Source organism: Amphiura filiformis, chromosome 3 (assembly GCF_039555335.1).
Source record: "Amphiura filiformis chromosome 3, Afil_fr2py, whole genome shotgun sequence".
In the NCBI taxonomy this organism is placed as follows: domain Eukaryota; kingdom Metazoa; phylum Echinodermata; class Ophiuroidea; order Amphilepidida; family Amphiuridae; genus Amphiura; species Amphiura filiformis.
The window spans coordinates 6411262-6426136 of NC_092630.1; the positions used below are offsets into that span (position 1 = coordinate 6411262).

General features: G+C 35.4%; 1 protein-coding gene across 1 annotated transcript in view; it reads right to left on the bottom strand.

Annotated features, from left to right (window-relative positions):
- Positions 1 to 14875, bottom strand: part of LOC140147933 (uncharacterized) — a 269908-nt gene that overhangs the window by 27897 nt on the left and 227136 nt on the right. Inside the window, exons 3-4 of the mRNA XM_072169728.1 lie at positions 7330 to 7450; positions 2503 to 2667 (exon numbers count right to left, since the gene is read on the bottom strand). Coding sequence (XP_072025829.1) covers positions 2503 to 2667; positions 7330 to 7450 — 286 coding nt within the window. The remainder of the gene's footprint in view (positions 1 to 2502; positions 2668 to 7329; positions 7451 to 14875) is intronic.

Sequence of the window (14875 nt, forward strand, 5' to 3'; positions counted from 1 at the left end):
GTAATGGTAAGAGCGTAATGATTATTTCGAGATTTATTAATTTACGTAACTTGATATATTTCTTGAGATTTGGTATTCAAGATTCCATTTATTCTAAACATTTCATGAATGCAAAATTTTCCGAAAAAAGAAACAACGATCATTTATGGTGCCACAAACAGAGTGACGTGTAATTACCATTGATTGTACACTAATTAATGTATTTATTATTTTTTAATTAATAATTTATTTATTTATTTATTTATTTATTTATTTATTTATTTATTTATTTATTTATTAATTAATTAATTAATTAATTAATTAATTAATTAATTAATTAATTAATTTATTTATTTATTTATTTATTTATTTATTTAATATCAGATACCCTGCAAATTTACGCTTTTGATCCCTCCCCTTTAATTTCTTTGCTAAATTTTTCTGAATCATGCCTATTTGCCAACTCACTAAGGCAGCCGGAGTATCACTTTACACGCCTTCCCTCCCCATCCTCCACACTTATTTGAAATGGTACTAGGTACTAGGTAACAGGCATGATTAAAACCGGAGAGCGATTAAGTGTTTTCTAACGAAACGTTTTCAAGCAGGATCCTTGTTGAATTAATCTGAATTGCGCACTGTTAATGGCACGATTCATTCATTCATCTAGGTTGATTTTTTAACAGGGACAGTCGGGTTCTTAGATTCGGAATTATATTATATTATTGGTTAAATATAATACCAAAAATATTTGACATGCAGAAGTCGATTAATTACGTAAGCTTTTGTGAAACTAACACTCTGCTATTAAATTTAAGCTATATACTCATCAAATGTACTTGTGTTAATCATACCGACATACATTGACATTCATTTTGTAACGTCATTTTTTGCTAATCGTGACTTAAACAATACTGGGATATGAGCTTATAAACATTACAAACACTGTTCCCCATCAACTTGTTTGGAAAGGGTGACTCCTGGTTCTGAACTGATAGATCTACTCAAATTATTCAATCATGGAAGCAGACACTACAGGTGTTTGGCAAGGAGATATCAGATTGCGCTTAGCCTCTGGCGCAGGGATGGTACTTGTGACTCCGTGAACCAGAAGCAATAGGCATGATGAAAACTGGAGAACGATTGTGTGTTTTCTAAAGAAAGCTTTCAATAAAAGAAGATGTTGATGAATATTCGTGGTGAAAAACAGTAGGGATTATTCTTTAATGCATACTGGTAATGGTAAGAGTGTAATGATTATTTCGAGATTTATTAATTCACGCAACTTGATGTTTTTCTGGAGATTCGGTATTCAATATCCTATTTATTCTAAGAATTTCATAAATGCAAAAAACAACGAAGCAACGATCTTCCAAGATTTCACAAATTGTAATTATCGTTTATTTAATATTCCTTTGTCTAATAATGCGTTTCAAACCAGAGAAAATAATCATGATTTTTAATTTTTTAATCATATGTAACATGTAACGTGTCAGTTTACTTACGTGGTCCCCCTTTTACATCCGATCGCTACACACTTATGAAAAAGCATGGCAACTTTGGAGAATTGCCCGGAGAATTGTCGTAGCTCATACACATTTTTTTGTGATGCATTGAAAATAAAATGCCTTTTTGGTCGATTTTGTCGATGCTAAAGATACTATAGATTCCGTGGTATTCTGTTTAAGAAGATCATAATTGTGTTTTGGCTCTCTCTATAATCGACAGTTAATAATATCCAGGTGTTGCTGAAATTCCCCAAAGCCTAGAGTAATACCTTTTGTTTGTACCATAGAGATGGCGAGTGAAGTGCAGGTACTTTTACGTAGAAGGTAAATAGTAAGCATATTTATGTAACTATAATTGAAGACCGAATTAAACAGACTAGTTTGCGTCTGGCGTCAGGGCAAATGGGCGACGTGATTGGTTGGTTTTGGTCCGGTTGACATGATGTCATACGCAAACTAGTCTTTTCAATTCGGTCTTCAATTATATTGTGCCCGCCTTTTTGTCGACATACTACTAGTATTCCACATTACCCTTAAGATAATGTATCTCGAATTTCATACAATAAATATAGTCACGCCCTATGATTAATACGGTTAATGAAACTAATTTATATGAATACATGGAGAAGGAGAGACGACTGCTTTATATCCATTGACAGGATAATAAGCGCAATTCGCCGTTGAAGTGACGTAGTTAATCGGATTAACTACCATATCAATAGAGGAATACAATATTGACTAAATCGCCCTGCACTATACAACGTTCACGCGATTCATTGATCCATATATGTCAAAGAAAGGCTGACTACTCGCACCTGTATGATTAGTATCTTTGAAGAGAGCGGTATTGTATTCAATCTATGTTTGCAGACATACACAGGTGATTAGTGCAATCTGCTTGAAGTGCTGGGCGATCTATTCAAAAATTGTATTCCTGTATTGCTATGATAGTTAATCCGATCATGACGTCACTTCTACGGCGAATTGCGGGTTATATTGGATTGTAATTGTTTACCTGTTTTGTTCCCAGCCGTTGATGTGATGGCCTGATAAACAGGTGTTGTCGCGGAGGATGGATCGCTTGTGCCAATTCGCACTATAAACTGTGGCTCATCTCCCATAGTCGTTCTGGTAGTCTTAGTAGGAGCTGCTGTACTGGGTGACGGCCAAAATATCGTATCTGTTGAGTAGACAAATTAAATCACAATTGGTACATATGAAAACAAATATCTGTCCACGTCACAGTGATGCAGAGATACGAGTTTCTGCTCATGATCGTAAGGTTTCGGGTTCGAGCTCCGAGGTACCAATTGATCGGATTATGTTTTCCTACGTGAAATGTGAATCCGGAAGGTGAACGTCTGCCGTCGTTACATTGGCAACTTTATGAGACGTAATCAACATTAATGTGCAGTTAACTATCGCAACACTAATCGGTACTTCAGTCGAACAGGTTTTTCTTTTGAGACTAACATTCTTAATGACGTCACACGTTCACGTACCGCATCCTCGTCCGAAAAACTAAACCTGACAATTGTTCAATGCAGAGATGACATCATCTGCCTTTAAATATCTACCCAGGTGTATGTAGATGATAACCTCCTCCGAAGGTAAAACAATCTTGTTATTCGAGGGCAAGCTTACTCTGGTGTCTTGCCTTGGAGAAGATCATGTGAGCATTGCTCCGGAAATGATATTTGCCATTATTTTGTATATTTGCCCCACTGTAATGTATTAATTTTATAGAATCCGAAATCCTAAAAGCACGACGTGCTTGGATAAATGTCAGTTCATTTAGATAGCGCATTCTGTACCATTTGAAATCATTCATTTTATTTTTATACCTCCAGCGTAGAATCAAATATAAATGAAACGCTTGCAGATGGGGGTAAATGTAAAGAAGTATTTTAGATAATGAGCATTTCTGCGAGGCTGGGTGTCTAATAGAACTTTTTGAACAAAGAGAAGAAGGAGCAAAAGAAGTAGATGAAGAATAAAGAAGGTTATTTGCTCAAATAAGCACCAATTAGTTTGATTAGTTTTATTGTTTAATATTTTGTAAGTACAAGAATTGAAAAAGAACTATACGCTTCTTAATACACTGCGCCAATAAAGTATCCTTACACTTGGAAAAATAATCACAATTTCAAAACTGAACAATATTGGGGTAAATTTGCAATCCTGCACATTATGACACCACATTGAATCCGATGTGACCTCAAGAAGTAAAGTTACAAGCAATTGAATAGACGAAGTTCCAGTTTTAAAAGTGACAAACTGGTCTATACAATGCGCAAAATAAGCGAAGCAAAGAGACAACACAGTTTCTGTACTTTTCATAACTTTAATTTTATTTGTCAGTTCTTTTGTTTCAGTGTTCTTTTGTTCCTTTTGTTTTAAATTAAAGCCAAACGCATAAATTCGCCATTCACCACTCATTCATGTCTAGTCTTTGAAGTTTTGAATAGGTCAGTTTGTCACTTTTGAAACTGGGCCTTCGTCTAATCAAATGCTTGTAACTGTGCTTCTTGGAGTCACATTGGATTCAATGTGGTGTCATAATGTGCAGGATGAGATAGTGCATCTATTAATATGTGATTATTTTTCCAAGTGTAAGGATACTTTATTGGCGCAGTATATATGCCACGTATTGCATTTAATCTGGATTGTGTATGCTCGAATGAGACAATATAAAAAATATACTTGAAGAACTACATGTATTGTGATTTGACCAAATTGAAGGATTGAATTGAAGCAAGTGAAGATAATTTTCAAACGGACCGAGGAATATTGTATCATTATATTGCTTATTGACACAGATCGGTCTGTCCTTCCAGGTACATCCTTATTATTATTGTACATTATTATAACCTTGGCTTCAATTTAGTGGCCTCATTTTACCTACGCTGTGCTAGAATGCCAAATGAGTGTATGTGGCATTTTGAATATATGTTTGGCTATTTTCAGTATTAATAATAGCAACCGCCTTAAATTGTCCAAACTAAGAATTTAAGATCATGTAATAAAACAATTGCCCTGCCACGATAAACGGGCACAACCTACTATGTATTAATGGCCAACACTCATTAATTCGTACATGCACATAACTTTTTTTAACGTTTTTTAGGTATTCTTTGCAAATCTGAACCCTTCGAAGTTAAAACTTCTGAAAAGTATGTAACGGATTTGTATAATGATTTCGTAGGTTTCAAATTGTCAAAAATACAATTTGAGTTATGGGCCACGGTGTTATTTTTAAATATAAAATTGAATCAAATTTCTTTTATCGTGGTAGGTTACAATAGTCATGTCGAATTCATTGATCCTATGTGTGAATAACTTCTAACAAAGACTTTGTGAAACCAAAAAATGACACAGTAGATATCTTTTTTTTTATCTATGTAGCGAAAGAAAGTGTAAATGTTGCTTTAAAAACTTTCTGTACATTGCAAACATAGAAATGTCTGCATGGAACTCTGTAAGCTACTTGCACAACTCTAACACTTAATGCAGAGTCAAATGTGTTTTATTACAAGGCTAGACATTGTGGGATGAAATTTTACCAGGTTAAGAGAAAACAGACCTAAGAAAAGCAAATGTTAGTGAACTACGCTGGATGGAACGAGAATCTAGAATTACTGCTAACCTTTTATCATTACTTGCTTTTCTCAGATGATATTTCCTCCAAGATATACAAACACTTTTAATGTGTAATTCGAACGAATAAAAAAGGGCAAAAGTGTAAAAGGGAAAACGAAAAATGGCGCTTTAAGTCTAAACTTCATAACCACGTACGTGACAACGAATTATCTGTATAATGGTATGTACATGTATAGACCAATCCTGACGTTTTTGACCAGTTCTCGTGTCGATAATGTGCTACACCCATTTCTAAAAATATGACAAAACATGCAGGGACAATTATATAGTTGCTCCCTGTACAAGTAATTTGTTCTGCTTTCAATTTTACGTTAACTGTCAAGTGTTGTTGTAAATCAACCTTAGAGAAGTCAACTTTTTGCATTAAATGCTGTGTATTCACGTGAGAAAATCTAACCAGCCTCAAATATATCGTCATTTTGATTGCAGTGAAAAATTCACCGTCATTATTATCATGTGCCAAATTGTTAATACACTAAGCCAAAAAAGAAACTTATGATTTTTCACAAGGTCATATCTTAAAATCCTGTCTATCAAAATTAACCGAAATTACACACAGGATTGCCTCAATACTCTACTCTAAACACATGTCACTAACTATGCAGTTGTCCAACTGACACAATAGCAAAATGCACTGACATGCAACACCTTCCTGGACCACATTCACAGCGCAACAGATTTCTTTGGCTGGGTTCCAATTATTCGCCTGTGAATGTGATCCCGGAAGCTGTTCCGTGTCAGTGTATTTTACTGTTGTGACAGTTGGACAACTGCTTGGTTACTGACATGTGTTTAGAATAGAGTATTGAAGTAATCCTGTGTGTAATTTTTGTTCATGTACAGGCGAAAATTGGAACCCAGCCAAAGAAATCTGTTGCGCTGTGAATGTGGTCCAGGAAGGTGTTGCATGTCAGTGTATTTTGCTGTTGTGTCAGTTGGACAACTGTTTGGTTACTGACCAGTGTTTAGAGTAGAGTATTGAAGTAATCCTGTGTGCAATTTTTGTTCATTTTTATGGAGAGGATGTTAAGATATGACCTTGTGAAAAATTATAAGTTTCTTTTTTGGCTTAGTGTAGTTTTGTTGACATTTACCACGGAAAGGTGAATATCCTCAGCTACGGTTGTCTGTGAGATGAAACAAGATCAACTGTCATATAGGAAGCCTGACAAGCTCATTATGCCCCCCTTACACGCGGGATTTAAGCATCATTAGAATCTAAATGAACATTGATTTCAACACGTTCGTTCATCGTCGTCAATTTGTTCAATTTGAATCATGAGATTTAATTTGAAATTGTCATCAGAAAACTATACTGGGAAATCTGCCATGTGTTTCTTTGGGGATTACGTAACATAGGATCTTAAATAGTCGAATCTATCAGGACACGGTTGTTTGAACCCAATATGATAATACAATTATAATATGACCTCTTAATGAATTAGGTACAAAAACTCATACTTCAAAGACTGAGGTCAGTTTTGGATTTATCACTTAATTGAAGAGGTTATTGAACGATGTCAATAAAAACTCAAAGTGACTGATATACGTGCCATAGCTTGCTTCCGAATCGTTTTAATTTCATTCCTTCCGTTTGTGCCTTAATGTGTATACCTAAATTTTTATATACCTTAAGCATGGCATCATTGTACCAGCACCCTACAGATACTGAGCTCCTTTTTAGTAAAACATATCACAATATCATTGCACATATTGGCTACTTATTGCTTATGATTGCATAAGTATGCTATAGATAAGAGACACATTTTAGTAAATGGTTCAATGTGTGAATTTTTCCTCTGTAAATTGCATCTCTCGAAAATAACATGCGCCCTCCAGTGGTCGTATATGAGACACATTGTTTCCTCATGGTGAAGAATCCGGGCCCCAGATTATTATAGAGAGTCTTGTACAACATTACCAATGAGGCGACCTTATAATTTTTCCAGTGAAAAGCTGTTGTGACATTGTCGCTACACTTAACACGGTGATGGTTAATGAAGGTTTGTGAAGGTTGTCATTCATCCAGGTTTAATAAATATTGAATTAAGCATAAAACTGATCAACTGGACTCACATTTATGGTTTATATTAATCTTCTTTTCGTAAGTTCTTTTGAAGTTATCACTATGATTTTTTAATAGATGTTATAAAATACGTGTAATATGCAATATGCTACTTACAAGTTTTGATGCCTTCTACTTTCACCATTGCACAGATCTCAGTCTCTATTGTGACACACCGAACTCTGAGCCGAACCAGCAGCCCAGAGAGTTGCTTGAATTCACTCTCACTCCCAGTCCACTAACAAGAGAAGAAAATAACACAGAGAAAAAACATCTATTAAAGTAGCTGTTTTATCACTAGGCCTTGTTAATTAAATTAACGAATAAAGCACAAAAGTACCATTCACCCTTTTTAATACTTTTCAGTCTTTTTTTATCTGCTCAACTATTCACTTCTGATTACTAGCTACAGAAAGGAATAATATTAGTACAGGTGAAGTGGTTTTGTTGTTGTTGCTGCTGCGCTGATGTGATGATGATAATGAGGAAGAGGAGGAGATTCGAGGATGAGGATGATGATGATGATGATGATGATGATGATGATGATGATGATGATGATGATGATGACGATGATGATGCTGTGATGGATAATGATGATGATGATGTTGATAATGATGATGGCAAAGATGACGAGGAAGACGACCAAGAAGGACAACGATGATGATCATGATGACGATGATGATGGTGATGATGATGATGATGATGATGATGATGATGATGATGTTGATGATGATAATAATGATGACAACGATGATACAATGATAATAATCACGACAAAATAATGATGACGCCGATGGCGAAGATGGAGATGACAACGTTAATGATGGAATAAAAAACGATGTATTGAATAACTCATTCTGATCTCGTGAGCCGTAATGAAAATAAAATTGTATTGTTACATCAAGCATTTGATCTCAAAAGATATCACAGAAATTGAATCATATGCCCCAGTTAACATTTCGCAAATGATAATTATATCAAAACCCATTTCCATTATTTATCAACTAATGTTGGTTCAGAACGGTAGATTTAACCAGTCGAATCTGTAAAACTGGGACAGGTTTACAAAAATATTGTACTGTTTCATATTATAATAAGTAGTTTCATATTATAGGATGATGTTTCACACTCAATTATTTATTTTTTTGTTATGACTTTATGATGAATGTTAGCGATAATTCTCTTTTGATATTTTACCCCATCTGATATTTTCATGTCAAAATATTATATGCATAAAAAAATGAATATGCTATTCACATATTTTCTTCGAGCATCTGCAAAAAAAGGAATATCAACAAGAAAGACACGTGATACACATTATTCTATTGTGCCCTAAACTTAAATATACAAAAAAATACACAGGCCTTGGAAAAATACTGGGTTGCATAGGTGACATTTACCATAAGCAGCAAATGAGAAGGTTTTAGCAATTTTGCACGCCATTCATATCATGTGCTAAAATCGTGCAATGCGTGTAAATAGCACGGGGAAAGTCATGCGGGATGGTTTGAACATCTTGTAAAGAGGTCATGCTTATCCCTACTTATTTATTCACGTCTAACTTTAGCACTGAGTAAATACGAATGATCTCCTAAGAATCATGATACCGATTTCACATTGCAAAGTAGACAGATAACAATTATTGGAATTAAGAAACCTGGATTCAAAGAGTTGGAAATGATATTTTAAAAGCTTAAACAGGTTTTTTAAAAAAAAAGCGCAGTGATTTATAGTGCGCTACGCACAGGCACAACGCCTAGACGTTGATCCACAAGCCTCAGCACACTTTACAGGTTGTCGCTGACCACTACGGCCCCATATCATTCCACAAACCATTAAACAACAAATCAGGGACTTTGCTGCTTCAAGAGCGCACACCCTAGACATTCCACAAATAACCATCGCAACCAGGATCAGCTCCCCGAGTTTCGCACGGGCTACAACGAGACAAATTAGCAGTGAGTTCCTTGTCCAGGGGAATTTCAAGCTAACTCAATTTTTAAGCGATTGTCATATTGCCGCAGCTTGATTGGTCTATGCACCTTATAGAGGAAGTAACACATATAATGCTAATTGTTCTGTCCTTAGCAGTACATCATCCACTGTTAACAGCATTCTTGATCCCGTACAAAATCATCGTGTGCAAGTATCCCATAGTAGCCGGCAAGATGATTGATGGCCTCACCTTTACTGAATACCTTACATTAGCGGAATTGAAGAGGCAGACAAAGTAGGAGATGAATACACGACATCAGAAAATATGGTCACGTTACATGGAAGCGGACATCTCAGGACAGAACAAAGTGGACAAATTGATGAAGAGGCCTCCATCTGCAGTGGAGTATAGGCTATAGAATTTTTATTGACATTCACCATATAACAGGTATGGTCAAAATACAAGACAACACTAAATACTACAACTAATACAATTTTTAAAATTACTATTATAAACTAGCACAATAATACTGTAACACTGAAAACTAATTAATCAATTTATTGATGATCGTAGATCAAATGCAGATTTAACATAATTAGCAACTACATGAACTGTATCATGATCGTTAGCACTCATAATTAAATGAAATTTGTTATTAACAAACATTGAATTGAAATCAAATATATCACTAAATTTATCAAACAAATTACCACGCAAGTTATTATAAAGCGAACAACGCATAACAAAATGGAATTCATCTTCAACCTCGTGAAGCTCACAAAAAGTACAAAGACGATTTTCAGGAGGAATTTTTGGTGAGGAATAACGACCCTTTTCAATCATGAGTTGATGAGCGCTGATACGAAGTACGCTGATAGACATATAGTAGTACACACGTGGTGCTGTTTTTTCTATACTTTAGAGTAAAGCATATGTGTGTGTCCTGGGTAATTTAATTTGATTATTCAAATTTGTTTACATTTAAAGCTATCTCATAAAAGATAGGAATCCCCATGTAATCATAATAACAAAGTCAGTCAGACTTACATATGAAAAATCCTGTGGCTAAAATAAGATGAATGTGGCAGAATGATCTTTCATAGAACTTGGACTTTTGAGTTTTATTAGCTCCGTATAAAAGACAGAAGCAGGAGATTTTCGTGGCAGATTTACTAAACTTGTGTTGTTGTCGACTAGTTGATGTGATTATTGTTTATGTGCCTCCAAGGAAAGGTACTTGCGAGCCATGTATATATGTTTTTTCATAGTCAATATGCTACCAATTATAACGAAGATTATGCAGAGTACGCCAAAGAGTGCATCTTTTCCTAAAAGGGATTATATTCTTCTGTATTGTTGAAGTGTGCTTTATAAAACTACACATCTGTCAATGTCATGTGGAAACAGAGTGGAACAAAGGCTTTTCCTGAAGAACGTGAGTGAATGGAGAAAGAACCACCGTTTGAAAATCGTCACCTGTGCAAGGATTTTGTACATATATTACGCAAGACCAGTGCCCATTCATACTATACTTTCCATTAAACACCATATTTTCCATCTTATACAAACATTGTGTTTTTTGTGTGCATTCTGAAGTGAATTTGGGTTAAAGGTGTTTTTGACAATGAATCGTTGCGATCCATAACACAGCCAATATCAACAATGCTGTTCATTTCTCATAAGAAATACGAAGCATTTTCTTATGATCCTCAACACGGGATGCTGGTCAAAAACTCTATCCTTTTTGCCTGATACAGTTGGCAGTATCATAATAGGTATTCCAACAAAACAACTCAAATATCTATGATGACCCCACTTTTATTTTCAAAGGCACTCCAGCAACTCAAACTTAAACGAATATATGAAGTACCTTCATTCTGATCCTTAAGCAAAGTTCAGAAAATGTCACTCACATGAATTGCTACAGGAGAATTATCCATGACAAGGCACTTCTTATTTTCAAGAGATTATGCAAATCAGCATCAGCAAACATTCAAGTTATGTTAATATTTAGATAATACGCTTGATGCTGAATCCCAATAGTCGAGCAACATTGTGTTTGATGAGTCGAACCATTCAAGGAAGAAATAAGACCTGGTTTAACGCAATATATAATTGAAACAGTCAACCAGTTTATAGTTGAACATTTGACCTTTTTAAATTATACATAACCGAGCAACATCCCAAGTACACATTGGTGACATAAATTACTGCATTACGCGTAAATATTTAATTTTAATGTTATGTTAGCAATGTAATATCAGAATGTTACGCTCTATTAATATAGTATATACAGTAAGCAGATGTTCTTAACCAGCTCAATGTTACAGCATCGATTGACGTCGTCTTTGAAAAGATTCAAAGTGAATATTTGAAGCTCTTGATCTGATTTTGTCTATTACCTAATGTAACAAAAAATCAGGCATCACGCACACCTCGCATATTTATAAAAGCTGTAAAGTATGTTATACATGGAGCATGGATGGCTAGCACAGAGCATGATGTCAAAACACGCAAGGCAGCAGCTTGGAGAGCATGCAACAGCCTAAGTAAGATCTGGAAGTCTGCTCTACCAAAGAATTTCAAACTGAGGGTCTTCAGTGCAACAGTGGAGTCTGTGTTAACGTACGGATGTGAAGCCTGGACCATAACTCCCAAACTATCTAAAGAGCTGGACGGCTGTTACACCTGTATGCTTAGGGCAGTGTACAACATCCACTGGAAACAGCACATAAGCAACAAAGAGTTGTATGGAGAACTCCCAAGGCTCTCCGAGAAGATCAGAGAAAGGAGAACACGCTTCGCTGGCCACTGCTTCAGAAGCAAGTGTGAACCTGTCGCCAACCTGATAAACTGGGCACCCAAACATGGAACAAGAAACCCTGGTAGACCACCCCTTACATATGTAGATGTACTCAAGCAAGACACTGGACTGGAAGCATCTGACCTGGGAACGGCGATGCAGGACAGGAGGATATGGAGAGCTGTCGTGGTTCGGGAAAACCACCCGAAATAAGCAAGTAAGTAAGCATGTTATACTAGTAGCTGAAGCAGCAAATTCTAAAGAAAAAGTAGTCCCTTGGAACTTCTGTATTTCACCATTCTCACGTTCCAAATAACACTGACATATCAGTAAGTATAAAAACACTGTTGGGTCAACTCTGTATCCATTAATGTTAACTATCTCCCATCATTTCAAGTCATCAATATCCAAATCTAATAGTATTAGCATGTTAAAAAGGAATCAGGAATCTCTCATACCTGATTCCCGGATGTCAAGTTCCTTTTTATAGGTGTCTTATAAGACCTTGATAATCCGCTTTCTGGTTTTTCAACAACCTTGAAGTGCGATGCTCGGCTGTAATTGAAGGTGGGTAAATGTATATATTTTTTGTTAGGTTGTCGTTAAAATATATATGGTCTCGCACATAAATTTCGAATGTATCGGTTCGCATGTAGAATATTCTTGATTGTCGCCTTGTTGATCGGATAAGTCATAACAATCAATTTGAAGAAGTAATATTCTCTTAACTTTGACAACTAACAAAATACACTTGAAATAATATAACTCCACTAACATACCAACACAAATTTCTCTTCAAATAATGGAAATCTTAAATTATCTATCCAAAGACACCAATGCCAACAGGCTGCCAACAAAATTTGTATAATTTTACGGCGATATTGTCATTTGAAAATTGACGGCTAGAGTCATTTTGATTAACTAAAATGTTAGCTTTTTCAGTCATAATTGATGATGATGATGATAATGATGATGATGATGATGATGATGATGATGATGATGATGATGATGATAATGATGATGATGTTGATGATGATGATGATATTCATGTCTAAGTATATTACATTGCGTAATTCATATTCATGTCAAGTACACTGCAGGCCTTGGAAAACCCATGGGTTGCATAGGTGACATTTACCATGACAACATAATGTAAGCAGCAAATAAGAAGGTTATAGCAATTTTGCATGCCATTCATGGCATGTGCTAAAATCGTGCAAGGTATGTAAATAGCACGGAGAAAGTCATGCGGGATGGTTTATACATCCTGTAAAGAGGTCATGCTTATCCCTACTTATTTATTCACGTCTAACTTTAGCACTGAGTAAATACGAATGATCTCCTAAGAATCATGATACCGATTTCACATTGCAAAGTAGACAGATAACAATTATTGTAATTAAGAAACCAAGACTCAAAGAGTATGAAACGATATTAAGCATAAACAAGTTAAGCGATTGTCATATTGCCGCAGCTTGATTGGTCTATGCACCTTATAGAGGAAGTAACCCATACAATGCTAATTGTTCTGTCCTTAGCAGTACATCATCCACTGTTAACAGCATTGATCCCGTACAAAATCATCGTGTGCAAGTATCACATAGTAGCCGGTAAGATGATAGATGGCCTCACCTTTACTGAATACCTTACATTAGCAGAATTGAAGGGGCAGACAAAGTAGGAGATGAATACATGACATCAGAAAATCTGGTCACGTTACATGGAAGCGGATAGCTCAGGACAGAACAAAGTGGACACATTGATGAAGAGGCCTCCATCTGCAGTGGAGTATAGGCTATATAGACATATAGTAGTACACACGTGGTGCTGTTTTTTCTATACTTTAGAGTAAAGCATATATGTGTGTGAGAAAGGTTTTAACACAAGTCATCACATACATAAATGACAGCCAGTGAAAAATTTTCACTGAACATCCAGGATTTGAACCTGGGACCTTCGGATCACCGGACCGATGCTCTACCAACTGAGCTAATGGTCAGTGAAATTTTTTCACTGGCTGTCATTTATGTATGTGTTGACTTGTGTTAAAAACCTTTCTCATATTTAATTTACCACATAGTTTGACTTTATTTCTCCGTCTCATATATGTGTGTCCTGGGTAATTTAATTTGATTATTCAAATTCGTTTACATTTAAAGCTATCTCATAAAAGATAGGAATCCCCATGTAATCATAATAACAAAGTCAGTCAGACTTACATATGGAAAAATCCTGTGGCTAAAGCAAGATGAATGTGGCAGAATGATCTTTCATAGAACTTGGACTTTTGTGTTTTATTAGCTCCGTATAAAAGACAGAAGCAGGAGATTTTCGTGGCAGATTTACTAAACTTGTGTTGTTGTCGACTAGTTAATGTGATTATTGTTTATGTGCCTCCAAGGAAAGGTACTTGCGAGCCATGTATATATGTTTTTTCATAGTCAATGGGCTACCAATTATAACGAAGATTATGTAGAGTACGCCAAAGAGTGCATCTTTTCCTAAAAGGGATTATATCGTCGGGTGCATCACATACTGGTCTATCTTGAATTGTTGACTTTTTTGAGAAAATTGGTATATAGTTCATTTTTACGGAGCTCTTACAATACAACAAATTACAGACCTCAATTTTTCCTAGATAATTAGTTATAAAATGTTTATTTAAACTATCTATGATTTTTTCAAAATACGTATTTTCACATACTGATCTATCTCGAAAAACACGCATTTCTAGAAAATCGAAATTGAAAATCTTCGTATTAAGTTGACCTTTCTACAATTTAATTAGACTATGGATTTTCATGAAAGTGGTTTTAGATTAAAGCATATACTTAGCAGATTTATCTAAGTGGAATCTTTAATTATATTTACGTATGTAATATTGCTTAAAATTACACTTAAGTTGTAGTTCTGTATGTGAAATC